This window comes from Sitophilus oryzae, unplaced genomic scaffold, assembly GCF_002938485.1.
Source record: "Sitophilus oryzae breed Bouriz unplaced genomic scaffold, Soryzae_2.0 scaffold_929_pilon_pilon, whole genome shotgun sequence".
Taxonomy (NCBI): domain Eukaryota; kingdom Metazoa; phylum Arthropoda; class Insecta; order Coleoptera; family Curculionidae; genus Sitophilus; species Sitophilus oryzae.
The window spans coordinates 71,856-94,349 of NW_022147560.1; the positions used below are offsets into that span (position 1 = coordinate 71,856).

At 35.0% G+C, this 22,494-nt stretch overlaps 1 protein-coding gene across 2 annotated transcripts in view; it reads right to left on the reverse strand.

Moving 5' to 3' along the window:
* The window catches only part of LOC115890825 (acetyl-CoA carboxylase), an 87,681-nt gene that overhangs the window by 59,080 nt on the left and 6,107 nt on the right, over nucleotides 1–22,494 (reverse strand). Inside the window, exon 1 of one of the 2 annotated variants that reach the window (XM_030911172.1) lies at nucleotides 9,292–9,485. The exons of the other annotated variant lie outside the window; for it this stretch is intronic. Coding sequence (XP_030767032.1) covers nucleotides 9,292–9,361 — 70 coding nt within the window. The 5' untranslated portion in view covers nucleotides 9,362–9,485. Of the gene's footprint in view, nucleotides 1–9,291; nucleotides 9,486–22,494 lie in introns of those variants that run through there. 2 annotated transcript variants of the gene reach the window in all.

Below are 22,494 nucleotides of genomic sequence, written 5' to 3' on the forward strand. Positions count from 1 at the left end.
ATTATTTTAAATAGGACATCCGATATATTATTATATTTTTCAAAGATACTCGTACTATTTAAAGTATTTACTATTATGTATTTGCATTAGTAAATATTAGTAAGAAATTACCAAATATTTAAGATCAAAATATGCTATTAAAAATGTATCTACGTATGGAAAATACTCATAATGATTACGATAATAGTTATTTATATTTAACTTCTTTCTCATTCAAAGGACTTTCAATGTCATGACATTTAATAATTTTGTTGCTCTAATTCGAAGAGGTCAAAAATAGTTTTTAGTACGAATTTTTGACTTCAAAAATAATATAGATTTTAAATAAAATCACTATTTACATAGAAATTAACACAGCAAAATAATTTGGTTTTTGATGTAAAATACAGGGTGAGTCAAGTGCAAATATTTTTAGGGGTAGTATATATTTTGACTCCAGAAACACGATTATGAGGTTTTTTTCGCGACAAACTTTTGAAAATTTCTTGATAATATGACCACATAGGTAGTTAAAGTAGTAGATTAAATTTATAAGAAAGAAAACCCAGTAGAGATCCAGTTGTTCTTAAAATTTAAGCAAATTTTTTTTTGGAAATATTTAAAATAATATAACTCAGTTATTTTGGACTTATTTGAAAAACGGTAAAGAGAAAGCATGTTTCTTTTATCGAGATCTACCAGCTCTGAAAATATTTGCACTTGTTTAAGTCTCACCCTGTATACAAGGTGGTCCGAACTGTATTCCGGAAACTTCGGCAGCATATTCTGCAGATAATAAATAAGTAAAAAAGTTCGTATAAATGTATGTCCTAAAATGCTTAGTTTCGGAGATACAGGGTGTAGAAGTTTCATTTTTATTTCGATTTTTTCCAAATAATTTCTGAAGTACCATCAATATTTGGATGAAAATTGGTGTGTGGGAGTTTTTTGACATGAGAAATTTGATTTTGATGCCAATATGACTCCTATTACTAGAGGGCGCCACCTACATATTTGTTAACTGGTTTGAAGATTAATAACTTTTCGTCCGTACCTGTATAAAACTACTGAGTAAAAAAATATACATTTACGACATTTTCCACGCAAAAAACGTCTCTTGGTAAAAATCGCTACGAGTAATGGTTTTCGAGATATTTAGAATCGAAATTATCAATACCTGTCATCATTGACATAAATTAAACATATGTTGACTAAATAGTTATTAGACTGAAATCATAAATTTGAAATGTTTTTGTGCCAAAAGTTCAACAGAAACTGTTTTATCACAATTTTTTGTAGAAAAATTTATGATTAATTTAAAAAAATAAAAATTTCCCAAATTTATTATTTCAGTGAAATAACTATCTACTCTTAACGTGTTTATTTTTCGTCAATAATGACATGTATTGACTATTTTCATTCTAAATATCTTAAGAACGGTTGCTCGTAGCGATTTTTACAAAGAGATATTTTTTACGTAAAAAATCACAGAGATGTATATTTTTTCGCTCGGTAGTTTTATACAGGTATGGACAAAAAGTTATTACGCTTCAAAACAGTTAAAACGCATGTAGGTGGCGCCCCCTACAAACAGGAGTCATATTGACATCAAAATCAAATTTTTCATGTCAAAAAAACCCCAGACACTAAATTTCATTCAAATATTAACATTACTTCATAAATTATTTGGAAAAAATAGAAATAAAAATCAAACTTCTACACCCTGTATCTCTGAAACTAAGCATTTTAAGACATATATTTATACGAACTTTTTTACTTATTTTTATCTGCAGAATATACTGCCGAAGTTTCCGGAATACAGTTCGGACCACTCTGTATACAGGTTGTTAATTTGTTTATTACTCGCGGCAAGAGTTTTATGGTTGGAATATGGCAACCTCGGCCCGCTCGTCGATAGACGACGCGACGGGATGAGTCGGCAGAAAACCCTATGCGTTCTCAATAAGCAGTGTTGCCATTCTGTTCCCCTATAAGTAGCTGTCCAGTTAACAACCTGTATGATGCGTCTCAAAAGTGGCCTATAACTTTTTATTTTTTCAGTTAAAAAAAACACGAGATTTGGTATGTTAGTATACGTAACTGTTCACTTCCTGTTTCACCGGAAATGATTACAACTTTTGATTTTTAAATAGCACCCTCTGTATTTTTTTACTTTATTCGATAGAAAATAACACTCTGAACAGAATGATATATCATATGTCAACTTTTGACATTTCTGCATATGGTTTATTTGAAATTATAACTTGCGGTTCGTAACGAAAATTTGACTCGAAATACCAAGTGTGTGGTATCAAATTATTCGTAAAAAAATGCTTCTTCCAAATATGCTAATGAGCCACCCTCGTTCCATTTGAAAAAATTGAGATATGTTTATTAAAAATACGATTTGAACATTTTCTAACTGACCAGGACAAGACACTAAAAACATTAGACGATCAAATCTATTTTTCCAAGGCTCCTTGATTAAGGATGAGTGCTTTTAACATAACCATGGCACTCTAAATTGAATTTTAAAATATAATTTTTTATTAAGCGAGAATGTCAAAAGTTGACATATGATGAATGTCATTCTACTCAAAATGTCATTTTCAATCGAATAAAGTAAAAAATACCGGGGGTGCCATTTAAAAATCAAAAGTTGTAGTCATTTCCGGCGAAACAGGAAATGACCAAAAATAATTGAATATGTCAATCAATCCTAATTTATGTCATATACTAACATGCCAAATCTCGTTCTGTTATCTGAAAATATAAAAAAGTTATAGGGGGTGAGCCACTTTTGAGACGCACCCGGTATAGTTGTTGCAGTTTTTGACAATAGAATAATGCACAGAGAAGTTTGCAAATAAAATTCAAGGAAAACAGAAGGAATGTCAATTCATTCTCAAATTAATTGATGGGAATCAAAAGTAGAAAGTCAATAAATAAGAAAACTAAAAATCTAGTCCCAATTAACTTGAAAATCACAAGACGGGATTAATAAAAGTTGTATAGTCGCATTAATAGTATGGCTGATGAAAATGAAAAGGTATATGGATTACTCATACCGCTGCGGAAGGAAGCGTTATTACTCCTCATTTATATCGCTGTATATTTTGGTTCCTTATGACAGCCAAAATTGCAGCAGTGTTTTTAGCGGAAACTGTATGAAGGGGGGGGGGGGACTAATTAACATTCGTCAGTAAGATAGTGAATAATACTTTTATGGCTTTTCTAATCTATATAAAGTCTTACATATCGGTAGGGACTCAGAACTTCACTGTATACATTGTTTTGCTATTATGCAGAAATTAGTGTAGGACATATCGAAATATAGTATATCAAACTTAAAAAAGCACTATATTTTTCATATTTCAATTAATGTTTGATATTAGGAAGAGTTTTCAAACTTACAAGTTTTCAATATTAGTCTGAACCTATCTTGAGTTATAACAAGTTATAACTCATCATACAGCCTCAGGGCTAGTGTTGCACAAGACAAGAATTCTTGTCTTGAAAATCAATTTCTTGTCTTGTCTTGAAATTCAAGACAAGAAATTTTCAAAGTCTTGTCTTGCAGATTTCTTGAATGGCAAAGTCTTGTCTTGTCTTGCAAGACTCTTGAAATTTCTTGTCTTGAAAAATTTTACATTCTAACAAAAAGATAATAATATTTCTATATTTTATTTCATAAAAAGCGTCGTATACAAAATGTAATACGGAAAAATGAACAACGATGCTAATTTTAGCAAAAAAATCTTAACGGACCACAAACGAACTATGTCAACTCGCCCGTTTGACAAAACAGGAGCCATTACCAGGTAAAAGCTGTTAATTCTTGTTGGTTTATTATGTTCTATTTTGGTTACCCGTTTGTTACTTTTATTTTTTATGGTATTTATTTTATTTTTTTATTATGGAAAATTGGTTGGAAAAGTTTGGACACAGGGTGTACGAGGTCATGCTAGAGTGTATATACTATTTGCGCTATTTGATACCACTTTTTGTTCGCGGGGCAATTTCGTGCATGAAAAGTATTACCAAATAGCGCAAATAGCGTGCTCCACGAAGCCACCATTAGTTTCAACTACCGTTAGTTTTTTTTATAATACCATTATACCAATATAATTTTGTGTATAATACTAATTACCAATATACGGTTTGTTGCCTCGACTTTATTTTATTTCATTCTCAACTCTAAAACACTGGCTTTGATAGAAAAAAAAACACTAGTCAATATTAATGCCGGTTTTATACAACATTTGCATAAGTCGTAATCATAACCACAGTCTTAATCATCGTCATAATCACAACGCAATTTTAATTGCGTTTATAGAACATTTTCATAATCATAATTTTTATATCAGTGAAGTTGGGTAACATAATTAAAAGCTAAGGTCATGGTGGTGTCAACACGTTTATAAGAAGTGGATAGTTTAACTTTTATGATTATGACTATGATTGTGATCACGACTATGTAAATGTTGTATAAACCCGGCATAACTTAAGCGAAGACTTAATTATCACTTAAAAAAATATATTATTTCTAACTTTCAAGAAATCTTGAATTCAAGAAATCTTGCAAGACTCTTGAAATTTCTTGCATATTAAAGTCTTGTCTTGTCTTGAAATTCAAGACAAGAAATTTTGAAAGTCTTGTCTTGAATTTCTTGAAAGAGTCTTGGTCTTCAAGACTCTTGTGCAACACTACTCAGGGCTTTGACAAAACTGAGACGGTTTTACCAAAGCTTACAGAATATATTATTTGGTTTTACAGAGGTTAGTTTTCCATCTCCGAATACTTGTGTGTCTAGCCCCAGCAGGCAACTATGAAGCCCGACCAATTACGTTAGAGTTTTTGACCAAACACAAATGAATTAACACCCTCCAAATAACCACGCTAACCAACCTGATTGGTCAAGCTTAATACTTCCCTGCTGGGGCTAGACACTTCTCCGAATCAGTCGTACCAAAGCTTATGGCGCGAATGCGCGAATGGTTGTCCTCTCGGCAACCATTCTGGGTCACCAACTTTCAAAATAAAAAATAGAGGACAAGAGGGTAAAACATAGACATAAACTTTTTTTGAAACCTTGCCCAAACGTCAAGAGAAAATACTAGACATATAAATACCCTAAAGTTACTTAAACGTTATAATTTTACTTCAAAACATAAGCTAATAGTAGTAAGTAAAGATAAACAAGTAAACATAAATACCAAGCAAGTAAACATAAATACCAAGAATATACAACTTTGAGCAACACTTCACTGTATAGTACTGAGCAATAAAAATGATTGGAAGAGAGAAAAGTTTGCTCAGCATGTAAAAGACCATACCATAACGTGGTATGATACCAAACCAAAGCAGGGATTTGGGCCGAAAACTAAATACTCCGAATTAATGGGCACCTACACCAGCATCCTTCAGGCCGAAATCTACGCTATCGAAAGATGCGTACAATTTATCTTAGATAAGAACTATCGAAAACAGGAAATAACCATCTTTTCCGATAGCCAAGCAGCACTAAAAGCGACAACTCAGTAACCATCAATTCGAAGTTGGTCAAAGAATGCCTTGGGAAGCCGAACAAATTAGGCAAAGAAAATAAAGTCCTCCTACTCTGGGTGCCCGCTCACCAAGGGATAGAAGGCAATGAAAAGCAAACGATCTAGCTAGAAAAGGAGCGAACACTCCACTTGGACCAGGACTGTTTTGCTTTCCAAGCGGAAATCAACTTAAAGAGAACTCAAGACCCTGAAAGACTCAATTCGTAACCTGGGAATTAAAAAGTTTTTGAGAACTTACGACCAAGAAAAATCAAAGATTTTGCTCGATTTAAGTACCTATAAGAACAATCTTCGGATTGTCATGGGGTTTCTATAACAGGCCACTACGAACACCATATACGTATTATTTACAAATATACTCAGGGTTCCCTATTTAACCCCGTGTGCAATTTCTGTGCCGTAAGAAAAAGACAACATAACCCAGCTCCATATTAAAACTGCATAAGTCTATTTCACCCGGATATGGATTGAACTGCGATTGCGCCAAACTCCGATTGATTGTTGTTTTAGTTCTGTTTGGATTACTTTTTATTTGTGCGCGTAAAAGAGTGATTTTGTTTAGTTTATTGTTTCCAACTATTTTTTGTATTTTTCCAACTCCAAGATAATGTGTTATAAATAATAAAAATATAAATAAAATTGAAGGTTAGGTGAAATGTCAGTCAACCACTTCCCTTTAAAAACATCGACCAATGAAAACTTCTTCAGGTGAGGCATGCTCAGTTAAATGAATATCCGGGTGAAATAGACTTATGCAGAATTCCATATTGTTCTTTCACTGTTTGGGCACTTTTGGAGATTAGGCTGAGTATATTTGTAAAAAGTAATACGTATATGACGAACACCTCAGTAGATTGAAGCTTAGAAACAACAGCGAACGCAGAATCTATGGGGAAAACGGGGAAACCCCAGAACACCTTATTACTGCGCCGAGACGACAACCGTTGTTGCGTTGTTGCCATAAACTTTGGTGCGGCTGATATCGGAGTTGGAGAGCTTGTCTCTGTGAAGCCATATCTCAGATACTGGCTTTTGTCAAAGCCCTGAGACATAACTCGTTATAACTCAAGAAAGGGAAACACAATTATCTGTTAAAGTCGTGCTGATTAATCCCCCTCCTAAACATTCTACAAATAAACATAAAAGAGCTAAACATAATTATCGCTTCTACAAATATTTCTTATACGTAAATATTTCTTTTTTGTATATGTACTACTTTTCTGTACGAACGAGTGGGATAAGCAAAAGAAACATTGTTTTCAGGTTATTGATTTGGTTTACAGATTTGGAGCTTTGTGTGTAAAAAAGAAGACTTTTTCAATACGTGAGATAAAAAAAATGAATGTCTCTGGAATAGAGGACGATTGGCGACCTTACCTAGGTAGCCTCGGAATCTTACAGTAACATTATGGTTTATGAAAAACAGTTTCATATTCTACCCTGATAATAATGATAGGCGAATAATAAGAATAATTACAGGGGAAACCCAAAACAAAACAAGAAAAATAAAGCAGGTCAATATCCTTGTTTATTTACTTTTGATACAAGTGGGCGCAGGTGGTCACGTGAGCTCGTTTGTTGCGTATTGAACCACAGAGTGTACAGAGAATATCTCTGTATGAAATTGTACGAGAAAAAAAATAGTATTTGAGATATGGAAACCCAAATATATCATAAGACTATATTGCTAGTACCGCATTTACACAACGAGTGGAAAGTGAAGCCAAAGAAAAGAAATAGGAATATCAGTCTTGCATAAGTCTATCCTTTTGGTTCAACAGGATTTTCGTGCGCACGCGCCAAATAAAATTATCTGATTCGTCTATTTCATCGCTGAACGCTGTCACCTGCCCGCGCACTATTTTAAACTCTAAATATTAATAATGTATAATAATATTTTTTTTATTTATAATGGCATTATTTCAATCTGTTATTTTAGATATTCATCATAATATCTACCCGTTTCTTGTTTTTATTTAAATATGTCAGAGATTAAATTTAAATTCATAAGTAAAGGCGCGAATAGTCAGACGCTAAATTGATTTACGTGGTGGATAGAAACTTAGAAAACTACTTCTATTGGTTAGTATGAAATAAATCAACTAATCACAAAGCACTTCTCACGCTTGCGTAGTTCAAAGCTGTTGAGCGAAAAGGACCGACTTCTGTGGATTTTGTATAGCTCCATCTCAAAAATTTGGCTTCAATTTCTGTTCCTTACTAGCAATATAGTCTTATAATATATTTATGGAAACCCAATGGCCAAGAAATCCAAAGAAATCCCTTTTTAAAAGAAATTATATAAGAATTATAGACCGTATGGTCGAAAAAAAAACAGCGTTGCGTTGGCTGGGAAATGAACATCGATGACATTCACCTTATAATTTTACATATAAATGACAGCGAACTTCATTTCATAGCCATCGCCGACGCCGTTTTTTGCGAGCATATTGTATTTTCAAAAGTGAAATTTACGGGGTAAAGTGTTATTTATTAGAAATTAGGTGAATAGCATCATTAAAATTTGTATAAATGTATAAAATTTTCTAAATAAAATGTCACAGTTTTAAAAAGAATCCGCCAAATGTAGTTATTCAATAATTAAACAAATTATTTACCATAATCCTATTTTTATAAACTTTAGTATTTGGCATATTATACATGGTTAATCGAGGGGTTGTTTTTTTACCGTAATTTTGAAACACCCTGTGCAATAATTTCGTGTGTAAAATTTCCTAAAATATAATTTTACGGTTAAAACAATGTATCATGAGTATTTTGTTTTTTGGATCATGTCAATACATGCCTTGGTTAATTTTTAAGAGCGAAATGAACTTGCCTCCAACAATTTGCAATTTTTTAAATTATAATTTTTTTTTGAAGTTATTTTTCAATATGACAAAGCGGCTTTGGTGATTATTGTTAACTATATACTACTATGAACTGCCCATCATGTTCGACGTTTGGGAAAGGCTTGGCAGGAGGGTTAGTGGTCACGAGGCGGTTCCAGCTTCATTAAATGAACTTCGCTTGGTCTTTAAAGAAGAATGGGAAAACCCATAACGCAATATGATATAATATGCAGCCTCAATGACAGTATGAACGGACCTATACAGGCAGTTATAGCAGCCAAGGTAGACAATACAAAGTATTAGGGTAGTTTTTACATATTTTTTTCTGTTTGTATGATGATGGTGTTTTCTTTAATATCGTTAGTTTATTGTTATTAATGTTTATTAAAACCCAGGCTGTATTGTTAATCTTTAACGTTTTTTTTAATCTAGTATAGAGTATCCAATGTAGTGTATTATGACGTTACGACAATAGTCACCAAAACTATCTCATATTAAAAATTACATCAAAATGTAATGATAATTGAAAAAAATTGCAAATTGATCCTGATCAGTTTATTTCGCTCTTAAAAATTAACCAAGGCATGTATTGCCATGATCCAAAAAACAAAATGCTCAGGAGACATGTTTCTGACCGTAAAATTATATTTTAGGAAAATTTACACACGAATATAATACACAGGAATATAATAATATGCCAAATACTAAAGTTTATAAAAAAACTGAGTTTAGGAATTAAAGTTGATATAATTATATACAGTTTGCTAAAAAATTCATGAAAATAGGGCTAAAAATAACAAAAATATAACACTTTAAATGTGACCAAAAATTTTTCCGTTGCGTTTTATTGCATCGGAGTGTATAAATTCTTTACTACAGATTATAAACTCACTTGTAAACGTTGAAACGAGCCACTTAGATGACAATATTAATCCAACAACAAAGAGTGCCACGATGATCATACACCAGATAATCCAAAGACAGAGAGGAGCACCGAATTTTCGTAAACTGTAATCCAGGACCTACGAAATATGAACGGTGTAGGAATCATAAACCGTACTGACAACCACTAATCTGGAGAAGCGCAAATAAATTGATGTAAATTTTAAATTGGAATATTACTGATAACCTTGACGTGATTGGCCGCTGTACCCTTGCATGACTTTAAGGAAAAGAAAAAGCGCCTATTGAAAAACCGTCGAACATTTGTCAAAACAAATTATTATTTAAGTCGATGATAAGGAGAGCCTGGCACTAATAACGTTAAGCGCCCACAGCAGTTATCACGCCGGCCTATGTGTGACCGTGATAAGTTTTTGGGGAATACTGTGATGTTGATTTCTCTGTAAACAGAAGAAGAAAAAAAGAGTACCATTAGCTAGTACTAAGATTTTTAGAATCTAAAATTGTAAAAAAAATTCTAGCACTAAGATAATGTCAATAAAATGAGAAGATGCATGACAATGAAAGTTGCTATCTGTCATTTTAATTCACAGGCAAATGGTAATTTCTGTCAGATTTTCGATGTCTGTCTCATATTTTATCATTTAGTACAATGTGTTGTTCAATGTATTAGTTATCCAATGAAAATCACCTAACCCATTACTACAAAACAAACACATGAATGTTAAAATTAAACTTGTTTTAAATTAAAAAAAAAGTTGTAAAAAATCTTTGAAATAGATAATAATATAAAATTATGTCATTATATTTTTCCCCAATTTCTTCCCATCAGAGATCCACAAAATGACAACCACAGCGCAGAGATAGTTAATTCCGACTTGTCGGAAAGTATCGGTTAGATATTAAGTCCCGAACGGGAGATAGCGGCCTGCGTGCAATGGTCTCAATCCCAAGCTCACCTGATGATGGAGTAGGGCTCCGAAACCGGTAGTGAGAGCAGGTTGGTCCGCATTATGACAAACACAGCGTAGAATTAAATTTTTATATTAGCAGTTAAGTGGCAAGAATCCTTATATAATTTTATTATTATATATTACCTCTACTGCAAGAAATTTGTTTTCTATTTTATAATTTGGCTTGCCTGAAAAAAAAGCCTTTTACCATCCTTTTACTATCGATAGTTGCGCCTCGGTGGTACGAAAGTACTACCATTGCACGCAGGCCGCTATCTCCCGTTCGGGACTTAATATCTAACCGGTACTTTCCGACAAGTCGGAATTAACTATCTCTGCGCTGTGGTTGTCATTTTGTGGATCTCCCAAGCTCACCTGATGATGGAGTAGGGCTCCGAAACCGGTAGTGAGAGCAGGTTGATCCGCATTATGACAAACACAGCGTAGAATTAAATTTCTATATTAGCAGTTAAGTGGCAAGAATTCTTATATAATTTTATTATACCTATACCTCTACTGCAAGAAATTTGTTTTCTATTTTATAAATATAGAGTTATATTTTATTAAAGGTATATTTAATATTATTAATCCAAGAACAAAACACATATATTTGTGTTTCTGAACAAAATAAAATAAGAACAATCATGGTAGTATCATCATACTGCAGTAAATACCGAATCCTATGAATGAAACCAAACTAAAAACTTAACCAAACCAAACCAAACCAAACAACGCAAACAGCTCGAGCGCTTCGAACTGCCGCGCCGTAAAGTATGCACGCATGGCTCCGAAGCGTATGTTTGATGTACTGCGACATGACTGCGACAGAGCCGAACCTAAACGCCGAACAGTCGAAACAGGCATTTTATGTGATCGCAACAATAGGGGATCGCAAGCACGTGGAGCACCGCGAGCGTCGCGAGCGCGGCGAACATCACGCTCCGACTGTTTGCCATGTTTTTCGTGTTTCACGTGTTTGTTTGGCCTGCTTGCGAGCAATGTGGATGCAGCTTATAACTCATCATACAGTCTCAGGAGGAGAATTGTCAAGTCAGGGGCTCTAGCTATAAAGTTAGTTAATAAGAATTAATAGGTGTAGCATATTTCAACATTATTCACTGGTTTTAAAAAGATCAAAAAATATGCATGTGTGTTTATAGTATAAATGAATTGCTCCTTACGTTAGTTCTTATTGATATAATAGCAAAAAAGTATAAAGTATAAGCGCAATTTTATTAAAAATATGTTATTCTAAGTGATGATTGATGCTTCTGAAACCAAAGGACACGGATAGGAGTATTTAGGCCGAAAACTAAAAAGATGCGTAGGTACAATTTATTTTAGATAAGGAACTATCGAAAATAGGAAATAGCCATTTTATCCGATATCCGATAGATCCGAGAAATTTTGATTTTTATCTTAACGCACATATTTAAAAATTTACATTACAAAATACTTATTAGTAAAGATGTCACGTTTTGTCATAAATTTTTTACTACTTTCAAATTCAAATATCATTAAAATGATTTATTATTTTTACGCCAACTACGAAATAACATGTTCATACGATAGAAGATTTGCTTCAGCCTACCGCTATAATATGTTATTTATTAAGAAACTGACCAAAATTAGCATTAATTAGTAAAAAGTAAAGTATCGAAATACGCCATTCCGATTATTTGTACGCAAAATTATCCACTGAAAATTATTTCCTGAAAATAATGTCCAATAACATTTTTGTCTAATAATTCTAATTTTTGACAACTCTTTCTCTTAATGATACGATATTTAGGTACATATTTGCAATTCGACATTAGATATAGGCTTGGTGCATTTTAGTTGATTTCAGCAAATTCCGACCGCAGCGCGCTCTACTGCACAAATCAGAAATTATCAATATATAGTTCAAGCCGTCATGTCGATCGTATTAAAATAATATTAAAATCGGGGTTTTGTCATAATATTTAAGTATTTTAGTTTTTTGCTAGTGCAGTTATTGAGACTATAAAACACTCAGGTACGAGGTTTGTGTGATGTAACGCTGTTTCGGGTAGTAAAAAATAAGTGAAAAAGAATTCGAACTAGGCGTCTTGTTGTGTTGTGACAAATTCAAATGTTAATAAAATTGCCCAAAAAAAATGTTGACGCGTAAAGGAGAGCGTAATTAGGGCATTGTTGGGTGCAATAACATTCAATAATTCAACTTTCCCGGATATTCAACTCTCCCGAAACAACATTTTATAGCTTCATAATTTCTTACACCGATTTCATCAATAGCAAAAATGGATTCAAGCAGTTCGACGAAACAAGTGAGTAAACATAGTGCTCGTTACATAATCAAAAAATTAAATAGACACTATGATAGGATGAAATATAATTTGCAATATTAATGGTATACCTTTTTAATCAACTAGTGATTAAATGTTTTATGAACATCTTCTAAAATTATAATTATGTACCTTTAAAAAATTTCGTTATAGCCGAATTAGCTCCAATTATGCCCCACTAGCAAAACCGGTGATAAAACTATGCTCGTTACCATAGCTGAACTCATCTAAAACTTTTTTTTAACTGGAATAATAAATTATAATGCAAGTTAGACCTTCTGAAGATATCAAAATATTTATTTACTTTTTTATTTTTTTGTTTAGAATTTCCACAAATTATACTTTCTAACACTTTTAGAATAATTATATACTAATTTTTTCGTTTACTCGCCATTTAAACCCGTGTATTTGTATGTATTCGTTATTTACAATATTCTCCGGCGGTGGCAGCACCGGCGGAGATTGCACCAAGCCTATACTGAGCGATTTTTGTCACTTTTCTAAGAGGATTTGTCACATTAATAAACAGGGTAAATAGTAAATATCGTGTTCTTGGCAAAAGTCATAAACAACGATAATAAATTGCAAATCAACAATAACAAAACTTTATTTATTAATTTTAATAAAAAAAACATTCTAATTTATACCATCACACAATCTATTTTTAGCATTAATGTGAAAATATTATGCATAAAAAAAAAATAAAAACATTGTATATAAAATATAGATTTAGTTATACAGTATTAAGCCATGGTACAAAGAAAACAAGGTATGATCGATAGCGGCTCCAATTTCGTTAAGTTTGCGCATACCGCCTGTGACGTCATACGCCATACAAAAAAATATCCATATTGTTCAATTGCCACTAATAAAAAAAGACCTAAAATAGGGAAGAATTAGGACATAACCCCAAAAGTTATGTTTTGACATCGAGCTTGACATTTGAAAAATTATTTTCACATTTTGACACAATCAAATTTCACAGATGACACAATCTCTTTGACAATTTGAAATTGGCGCGCAGAGCTTGCCGACCAATGGTGCCGTTTATCACCTGTGACGTAGTAACCAACCTGCGCAATATCATTGTATTATTATCATTGTATTATTATATACCTTGTATTCTTTGTATCATGGTATTAAGCTATACATACCTATAGCTTATTCTTATTATCAAAGTTTGCAGAATGTATAATCTGCTATAATACTGACTTTGGAATTATTCTCTTCATGTCAATTCATATAAAACAATTAATAAATTTGTCATGTTAAGATGTATATAATAATAGTCTCCAGCATACAGTGTTTACATACCTTGAGACACCCTGTATTATAAGGTTCGCTCAACTTGCCAGTTTATTTTATTAGGCCAGTCATCTAAGACATTTAAAAAGGCGAACATCGCAAACGGGATTGTATCTACCATTTTTTAATATATTGACCCATGAGACTAAGTTATGCCCAATTTTGCAACCCTCAAAACCCTGTGCTACTCCCGTGATACTCAAAAAACCTCAAAATTTTGGTACTTATTTCAGTTTTTTTGAAAAAACTATGTTAAGAAAGCATTTTTCAAATTTAATTGTTCTATACTTTTATAAAGTCAACTAAATTTCCTAGAATCTAAGCCCAACGCGAACCCTCTAGGCCAATTCGTTGTCGAAATACAGCCAGTCAAATATCGGCTATTTTTTTGAAAAATTAAAAATGTATGAGTACGGTCACATTCCAAAGCACGTATCGCCTAAACTAATAGCTCTAGAGAAAAGTCATGAGGAATAAAGTTGTAGAGAATTTATTCAGCTTTAATTTGATATAAGAATAGGGCCGCTAGGTGTCGTATTTTCCTCAAAAACGAAAAAATTGTTCACTGAAGAAGGAATGCGCAAGGGTACTAAATCTTCCTTCTATTCAGCATTTACACCGTTCGCTAAAAACATTATCCCAGAAAACAAGGCGTTCACAGTGGTCGATGGTGGTTACCTCCTACACAAGGTAGTCTGGCATCGAAATCATTCAGTAGTATATTGCGGCTGGATACGTCAGCTACGTTTTAAACAACTTTGGTAAAAATGTTGCAGTGGTTTTTGATGGATACCCAGAAGATGCGGCTATGAAAAACACTAAATCAGCTGAATGTCTGCGGCGATCTGCTTCTCTTCCTGTGGTGACATTTTGTTTGATGAAGCGACACTCATCAAAGTGCCGCAAGCAAAAGTGCTCTAAAATGAATCGAACAAACGTCGACTGATCACCATAATGTACCGAATTTGAGAGACAGGGTATCGAGGTACATCAATCACCAGAAGACGCCGATGCTGAGATAGTGAGAACTGCCCTTTCCAAGAGCTCATCGTACGACTATGTTTTTAACATGGGAGAGGATGTTGATTTACTGGTCCTCCTAAATGGCTTGAGCTGTAGACAAACAAACGTCTACATCCAGAAAGGCGGTAGAGGTGGATCTGAGTGCGCTCAATATGAGGCAAATTCTTTCTTAAGTGGAAAAATGCAGCTTCCAGGAGAGATGGTTTTGTTTCTGCATGCAATCAGTGGGTGTGACACCACTTCTGCTCTTTTCTGGCAAGGCAAAATGAAGTGGTGCGAATGTCTACAAAAAAATCCCCACTGGATAGACCTCGCCACCATTTTCTTTGATCCAAACTCGACGCAGGAAGAAGTAGGAAATGCTGGCGAGAAGAATGGAAGGGATCAGGGCACGCTGAACAACATGCTATACTTGGCATTCGTAAAATCGGCAGGAATGGCCAAAATAAACCTTGCCCGCCTTCCCTCAACTACAGAAGCTGCCAAATATAATTTCTGGAGAATCTACCATCAGGTCCAAAAATGGTTGGGGGTCGAGAAAAATCCATCCGACTGGGGATGGACCACCAGTCAACAGGGTATTATGCCAATAACTATGCGTGCAGAGCCCGCCCCTCAAAACCTGCTTAAGATGGTTGCTTGCAGATGCAAGAAAGGCTGCATAGGATCCTGCACTTGCAGAAAAGCAGGACTGAAGTGCTCCACCCTCTGTTCCTTTTACCAACGGCAAAGCTGCAGCAACGTTGCTCTCATCATCTTGGATGAGGAGGACGAGGAATTGGACGATTTAACATATAAGGACCCACATCCTTAGTCCATCGTCAGAGAATGTCCTTCCTCCTCCTCCTCCCCCCTCTCCGGCTGATTCGGAATGGATGGGGCCCGGTCCATCTAAGAGGGCCAATCCCCTGAATGTCCGACAATATGCTTATCAACAGGGAAAATCAACAGAACTGGCCCTCAACAATTTGGTAGGGGAAATTAAGAGTACCTTTGATCGCAAAGAAATTGCGGTAGGGATATTCTTAGATATTGAGCGAGCATTCAACAATGTCACCCCTCAATCGCTCCTAGGGAGCACGAGGAGTCGAAGCAACCATAACTGAATGGATTGAGCAAATGCTCAAAAATCGAGTAGCAACGACCTCGCTCAGTGGTGAGTCCGTTAGGTTTGTTCCGGGCAGGGGATGCCAGCAAGGAGGCTCTCTCCTCTTCTGTGGACCCTGTTAGCGGACGACCTGATGGCAATCATCGATGCATACGAGGTTGAAGCACAAGCATATGCAGACGACCTGGTAATCCTAGTAAAAGGACACAAAGAGGAGGACATCTCCTCAAAAATAAAAAGTCCTAGATGCAATTCACGGCTGGTGCACACTGGAACAATTAAGTGTAAACCCACAGAAAACCGTGATCATACCATTCACCAGAAGAAGGAAAACAGACGAACTGAAACCGCCCATTCTTCTTGGTGAGACAATTCCGTTTGCGGAGGAAGTTAAGTATCTAGGATTAAACCTGGACAAAAAACTTAGCTGGACCTCTCATCTGGAAAAAACATCAAAAAAGGCTTGCTATGCTCTATGGGTATGCCGCCGAATTTGCGGTAGAAACTGGGGATTAAACCCCAAAAATATGTACTGGCTATACGTGACGGCCATCAGACCTATTATCACGTATGGTGCAGTTGCCTGGTGGCAGAAAGCCAACCAAACAACGGCAAAGAATAAATTGTCGAAACTACAACGACAAGCATGCTTAACGGTGACTGGTGCCTTCCATTCCACGCCGTCAAAAGCTATGGAAACCCTACTCGACCTACCTCCTCTTCAAATTCTTTTGGAAAGAGAGGCGAGATGGGCTACATATAGGTTTCTAAATATAGCACGAGGAAGCCAAGGAACAATTATGTTCATACAAAACCGACTAGTAGAAGAACTACAGTCGGATGAGATTCTGGGAATGATCTCGGATCTTACACCACCAGTCCAACTCTTGACGCGCACCTACAACGTCCTGTGCTCACTGCAGTGTACACGGGCCACTGCCGGCTGAGATTTCACCTACAGAGGACGGGACTGGTGGAAAACGCCGAATGCCGACTCTGTATGGAAGATGACGAAACAATGAAGCACGTTATGTGTACCTGCCCCGCTGGGAGCAGGACCAGGTTTGAGATGTTTGGCAAACCCATGCTAGACCTATCAGACCTAGGAGACATATCGCCCTCAGACATAACGGCCTATATTAGGAGGCTGGGTCTTGAGGGTGAACTTTGACGCTCTTGTAAATTAGAGCGTGTAGAAACTGAGCCACAATAGGCCCTCGCGGCCTCAGTGGAGGGTCCCCCCATGGGACCCACTCTTAGTCAATACAATACAAGAGGGCCAAGTAAAGTACGGCTTTTGTATTATATTTTATACATATTATATTAATGTTGTTTATTTTTAATTACGTTTAATAAAATATGTTTTCATGATACCTCCCAAACTTCGATGTTTTACTATACTTTGGTTTTTGAGCAAAATACGACGCCTAGCGGCCTCATTTTTACATCAAATTAAAGCTGAATACATTCTCTACAACTCTATTTCTCATGACTTTTCTCTAGAGACATTAGTTTAGCCGATATGTGCTTTGGAATGTGACCGTACTCATAAATTTTTAGTTTTTCAAAAAAATTGCCGATATTTGATTGGCTGTATTTGAACAACGAATTGGCCTAGAGGGTTCAGGTTGGGCTTAAATTGTAGGTAATTTGACTTTATAAAAGTATAGGACAATTAAATTTGAAAAACGCTTTCTTAACATAGTTTTTTCAAAAAAACTGAAATAAGTACCAAAATTTTGGGTTTTTTTGAGTATCACGGTACTAGCACAGGGTTTTGAGGGTTGCAAAATTGGGCATAACTTAGTCTCATGGGTCCTAACAATATATAAAAAAATCGTAGATACAGTCCCGTTTGCGATGTGGGATGTTTTAAATGACTGGCCTATATAAAAAAATGAAAAAAAAATTTTAAAAAAAAATGGACAAATAAAAATTAAACTATTTAATATTGTATTACATCAGCATAACATTTTCCTATTATTGGATCTGTACTGGTACTGGTATACGTAAATCATTTTATGACTTTAGCTCTTTTAACAAACTTGGTAACAATTCAGATAAACGTTAAAATATAACAGAAAAATAAAATTTTCTGTTATTTTTACTAAACCAAACTAAACTGACAACTCATCCTTTTACAAATACTATAGTTATATAATTTTTTATCTTCATCAAATTAAACAAGCCCGAAATTTTGTTCTGCTAGATAAACTATCACGGAGTATGTTTATTATTAATAGCAAAAGATCATGATAGCTAGGAAATACATTGAGTTGACAGACACTGTGCAGTATTATACAACAGTGAAAAAATTGTACAATAAGGTAATTGTTTTGGTAAGAATAAGGGAGCTACTGTTAACAGAAATTGACAAATTCCCGTTTTGGTATACTCCATCATAAAATAAATAGTGTCTACTGCCTAACTTAACACTACTTAAAGGTTGATTCTCACTATACCTTCCGTTTCCATTCCATATCTATTCCGTATTTTTTTTTATTGTATTGACGCTATACGTAAGCTTTCGTTCCGTATCAGTTCCATACTTTTTATTGTACAATTTATATCATTACAAAAGTTTTATTTTAAAAATTTGTATCTTTTGAAAAAGGTTATAGATTTAATTAAGAGGTGAAAGAATAAATAAATATCAGCAAAATGTTAACAGTGCTGGACAAATGTAAGAACTTGACAACACTGTTTCCGATATGCTTCAATCCGTCCGCCAAAAAAAATGTATGGAAGGCAAGGATATGGAACGGAAGGGAGCTGATACGGAAGGTATAGTGAGAATCAACTTTAATTAACCAACGGTCAGGCCCACAAATTTAGATATTGCCTCCACACTACCTGATACACATCCGAAGCCGGATAAGAAAACAAAAACTTGACTGTTGTTGTGCGAAATCTAGAAAGCTTAGAAATTTTCGGAAAACGGCATTTAATTGGCCAAGATCAAAAATATAAAACTACCAACTTACGTTGCAATAGATACAATAGTTCTGAAGATATTGTCATTTAAAATAAACGTATTATTTTATTTTTTTTTTGGCATAAATCCGAAAAAGATACCGGGGTCTTCTTCATAGGTGTTTGTCAAACTTTTAATTACGCAACTTTTGTCCCATTTAACCGAATTCGTATCTCTCGTAGTTTCTGAGATGCCAATGTTCACACACCAATGAAATTGTCACCACCAAAGATATTTAAACTCAACTCGAGTTTAAATATCTTTGGTCACCACCACTGTGTATATACACCAACCAAACTTATATGGAATCACTCTTTATTTCTGACTAAATTTCTTGCAAGGATAAAAATTGGTATACACCGTTAAGATAAAGCTTTTTGTTGTAAATAAACATGATAATAAAGAAGAAAGGACTGCTGCGATTTATTTTCTTTTGAATTTTGTGTTCAGTAGTAAAATCACGATTGTCCGGTAATTTTCATTCAATCCAAAAAAATTAAAAAATCCCTTATGTTGGATTAACAGATGTATAGAGGGGAAGAATTATTGCTCTCACCGAACAAAGAATGCTCCAGGGTGACGTAGAAGAGATAGTAGGTGTTAGCCAGGGTGTTGTATCGAAAACATATACAAGATACTTGGAATTAGGAACACACAATGATAGGCCCATAAAAAGTCGTCAAAGAGTCACAACTGAACAACAAGACCGCCTTGTGTGCTAAATTGCTAGAATAACTCCCAATGTTTCTCATCCAGAGCTACAAAGACAACTTCTGGCAGCTACAAGTGTGAACATTTCAGTTGAAACCATAAGAAAAAGGCTTCGTGCCCGAGGGTTTTACGGTAGGAGAGAGTTACAGATCCCACAGTTATCTCGGCAAAATAAAATTGACCGGCTAAATTGATGCCTTCAACATCAAAACTGGATAACTGAGAATTGGCAAAATGTTTTTTCGGATGAGACCAGAATTGGCCTAAGATCAGATAACCATCGAATTCGGGTTCTCAGAGCTCCAGGAAGACGAGCGAGACTTCAGGCTGCCAAATCTGTACCAAGATATAAAGGAGGAACTGTAATGTTCTGGGGAGGTATTATATATATATATATATATATATATATATATATATATATATATATATATATATATATATATATATATATAAACTCCATTGTTACCACTTCAACAAATTTTAACGGGTCGGAGATATGTTGATTTGGTGCTAGAACCAATCGTTAGTCTTTGGAGAGCTGCAATTGGGGATAATTTTAACTTCTTGCACGATAGTGCACCTCCCCATACCAGCAGAGTGACTAGAGAATGTCTTGAAACGGAAGGTGTCATAGTTTTGGACTGGCCTACCTATTTACCAGATCTAAACCCTATCGAACACTTGTGGGACTAGTTCAAAATAAGGGTTAGAGCTCGTCGAAAAAATCCAGAAAATCTCGCATAGCTTATTAATGCAGCATTAGCATAATGGAAAGGCATACCCCAAGACAACGTGGATAATTTAATAAGAAGCATGCCAGCGCGGATAAAAGCTTGCATAAGGGCTAGAGGTGGCAACAAGGAATATTAAAATTATCAATTTTCTTTTGGTTTATGCTTATTGGCCATTAAAAATTTAAATCTTAATTTCGTTTCAGAAACCAAAAAATACCATTTTGTTTATTTTTCATTATAAGTAATTTTTTTTTATTGCTATATGGATTATTTTTCATTAAAAGTCATTGGTAAGGACTAAGTTTTATTCATAAACATAAAATTTTCATACATCTCAAAAATTATGAAAAATAATAGATGATTCCATATAAGTTTGGTTATGTATATATACCTGTACATTTAGATGAACAGTCTCATTTTATAAAAGGTATTTCCGACGACCGCATAGTAAATACTTGGTATAATACCAGAAATATGCTGTTTTCGCTTGTGAAATTTCTGATGAAATAGTTGCGTAACAGTGGTGTGCTGTATAGGGGGGCACGGGGGGGGCGACTGCGCCCTCCGCCCTTAGCTCTGACTGAGTTCTGACTAATAGTTCCATTATAGATGAATACCAAATGTTTTGTAACTTACTTGTAGAGCTTAGACATGATGGTAATAATCTTCTGACAGAAGAAATTCTTCCTTTTATTATGACAAACCATTTAGATGCCTCATATCCTGCTCTCACTGTTTTGTTAAAAATATTTTTCACCATACCCTCTAACAGCGCTGGAGCAGAAAGATCGTTTAGCAGGTTAAATAAAATTTTGAATTTCCAAAGATGTTCAATGACTCAGGAAAGGACAAACAACTTATTACTTAGTATCGAATCGGAAAAAGTGCAATTAATCGATTATGATAAGTTATTAAACAAACTTTAGTCTGTAAACAAGACGCTTAAAATTTTAATTAAGTATTAAGTAGATAGTTTTATTTTTTGTTCGTATTTTCCCTAGTAGTACAGTAATGTAATAATGTATGAATAAATACATCCTAATACAACCCCTATAATCCGAAGTACTGTATAATCCTATAATTCAAGCGCCCCAATCGTGTAAAATGAACTATAATCTGAACACCTTGAATTCGGCAATTTGAATTACTCTGCATGTACCCGGCGCTCTCAACATAGCTCGCCCACCACGCCCTTTTACCTACGGCACGCTACTGGTGCGTAATCCTTTCATTGTTGTATAAGCTAGCTGCACAATGGTATAGTTTGTCCAACGATTCAGGGAAGATTCCGACAGATGTCCAAAAAATGACAGAAAATACATTTTACCTCTGTGATTTAAAATAATAGACACAAGTGTCACTGTCACGAATCCCCCCATACTATAGTTCAAGTTTAGATTACTCTTTTCTTAAAGGGCAACGGCCCAGCTACGTCAAAACACCGGTTCCCATTAGAACACCGAAGTTAAGCGACGTAAGGTGATACTAGTGGATGGACGGGTGACCGGTTCGAAACTCTGTATCGTGCTGTTGTCCAATAAAGGCAAAAGTGTAAAATCTATTGACACACACTGCTCATTCACGCCGGTTCGAGGCCGGATGAGATCGGATATCTCGTGAGTAAGAGTTTATTTAAACACTTGCCAAGTCGGTAGGCCATTATTGACCATGATATGGCCGAGGACCGCGGTTCGGGTTCCGCGTAAACAAAGTAGGCCCCGTCCAGATTAGCCCTGGCAGCAAAAAGGAGACGTTAACTGAAATCTTTACTTTACTTTACTTTATTCTTTTCTTCTAAATTGTTTTTATTTGCCTTTAAAACAGTACGTCATCGATAATGGTATTCCTCCTTGGCCTTGGAAAAAACAAAAATATAGACTCAGTTCATAATGTAGAATGTTTAGCAGTGGGCTTAATCACCGCGACCTTACAGATCTATTGTGTGTTTCCTTTTCTTGAGTTACATACAGTCTCAATGCTTTCAGAAAAGCCAGTATCTGGGACGGCTCCACAGAGGCCAGCTCTCCATCTTCGACATCAGCCGTACCAAAGTTTAT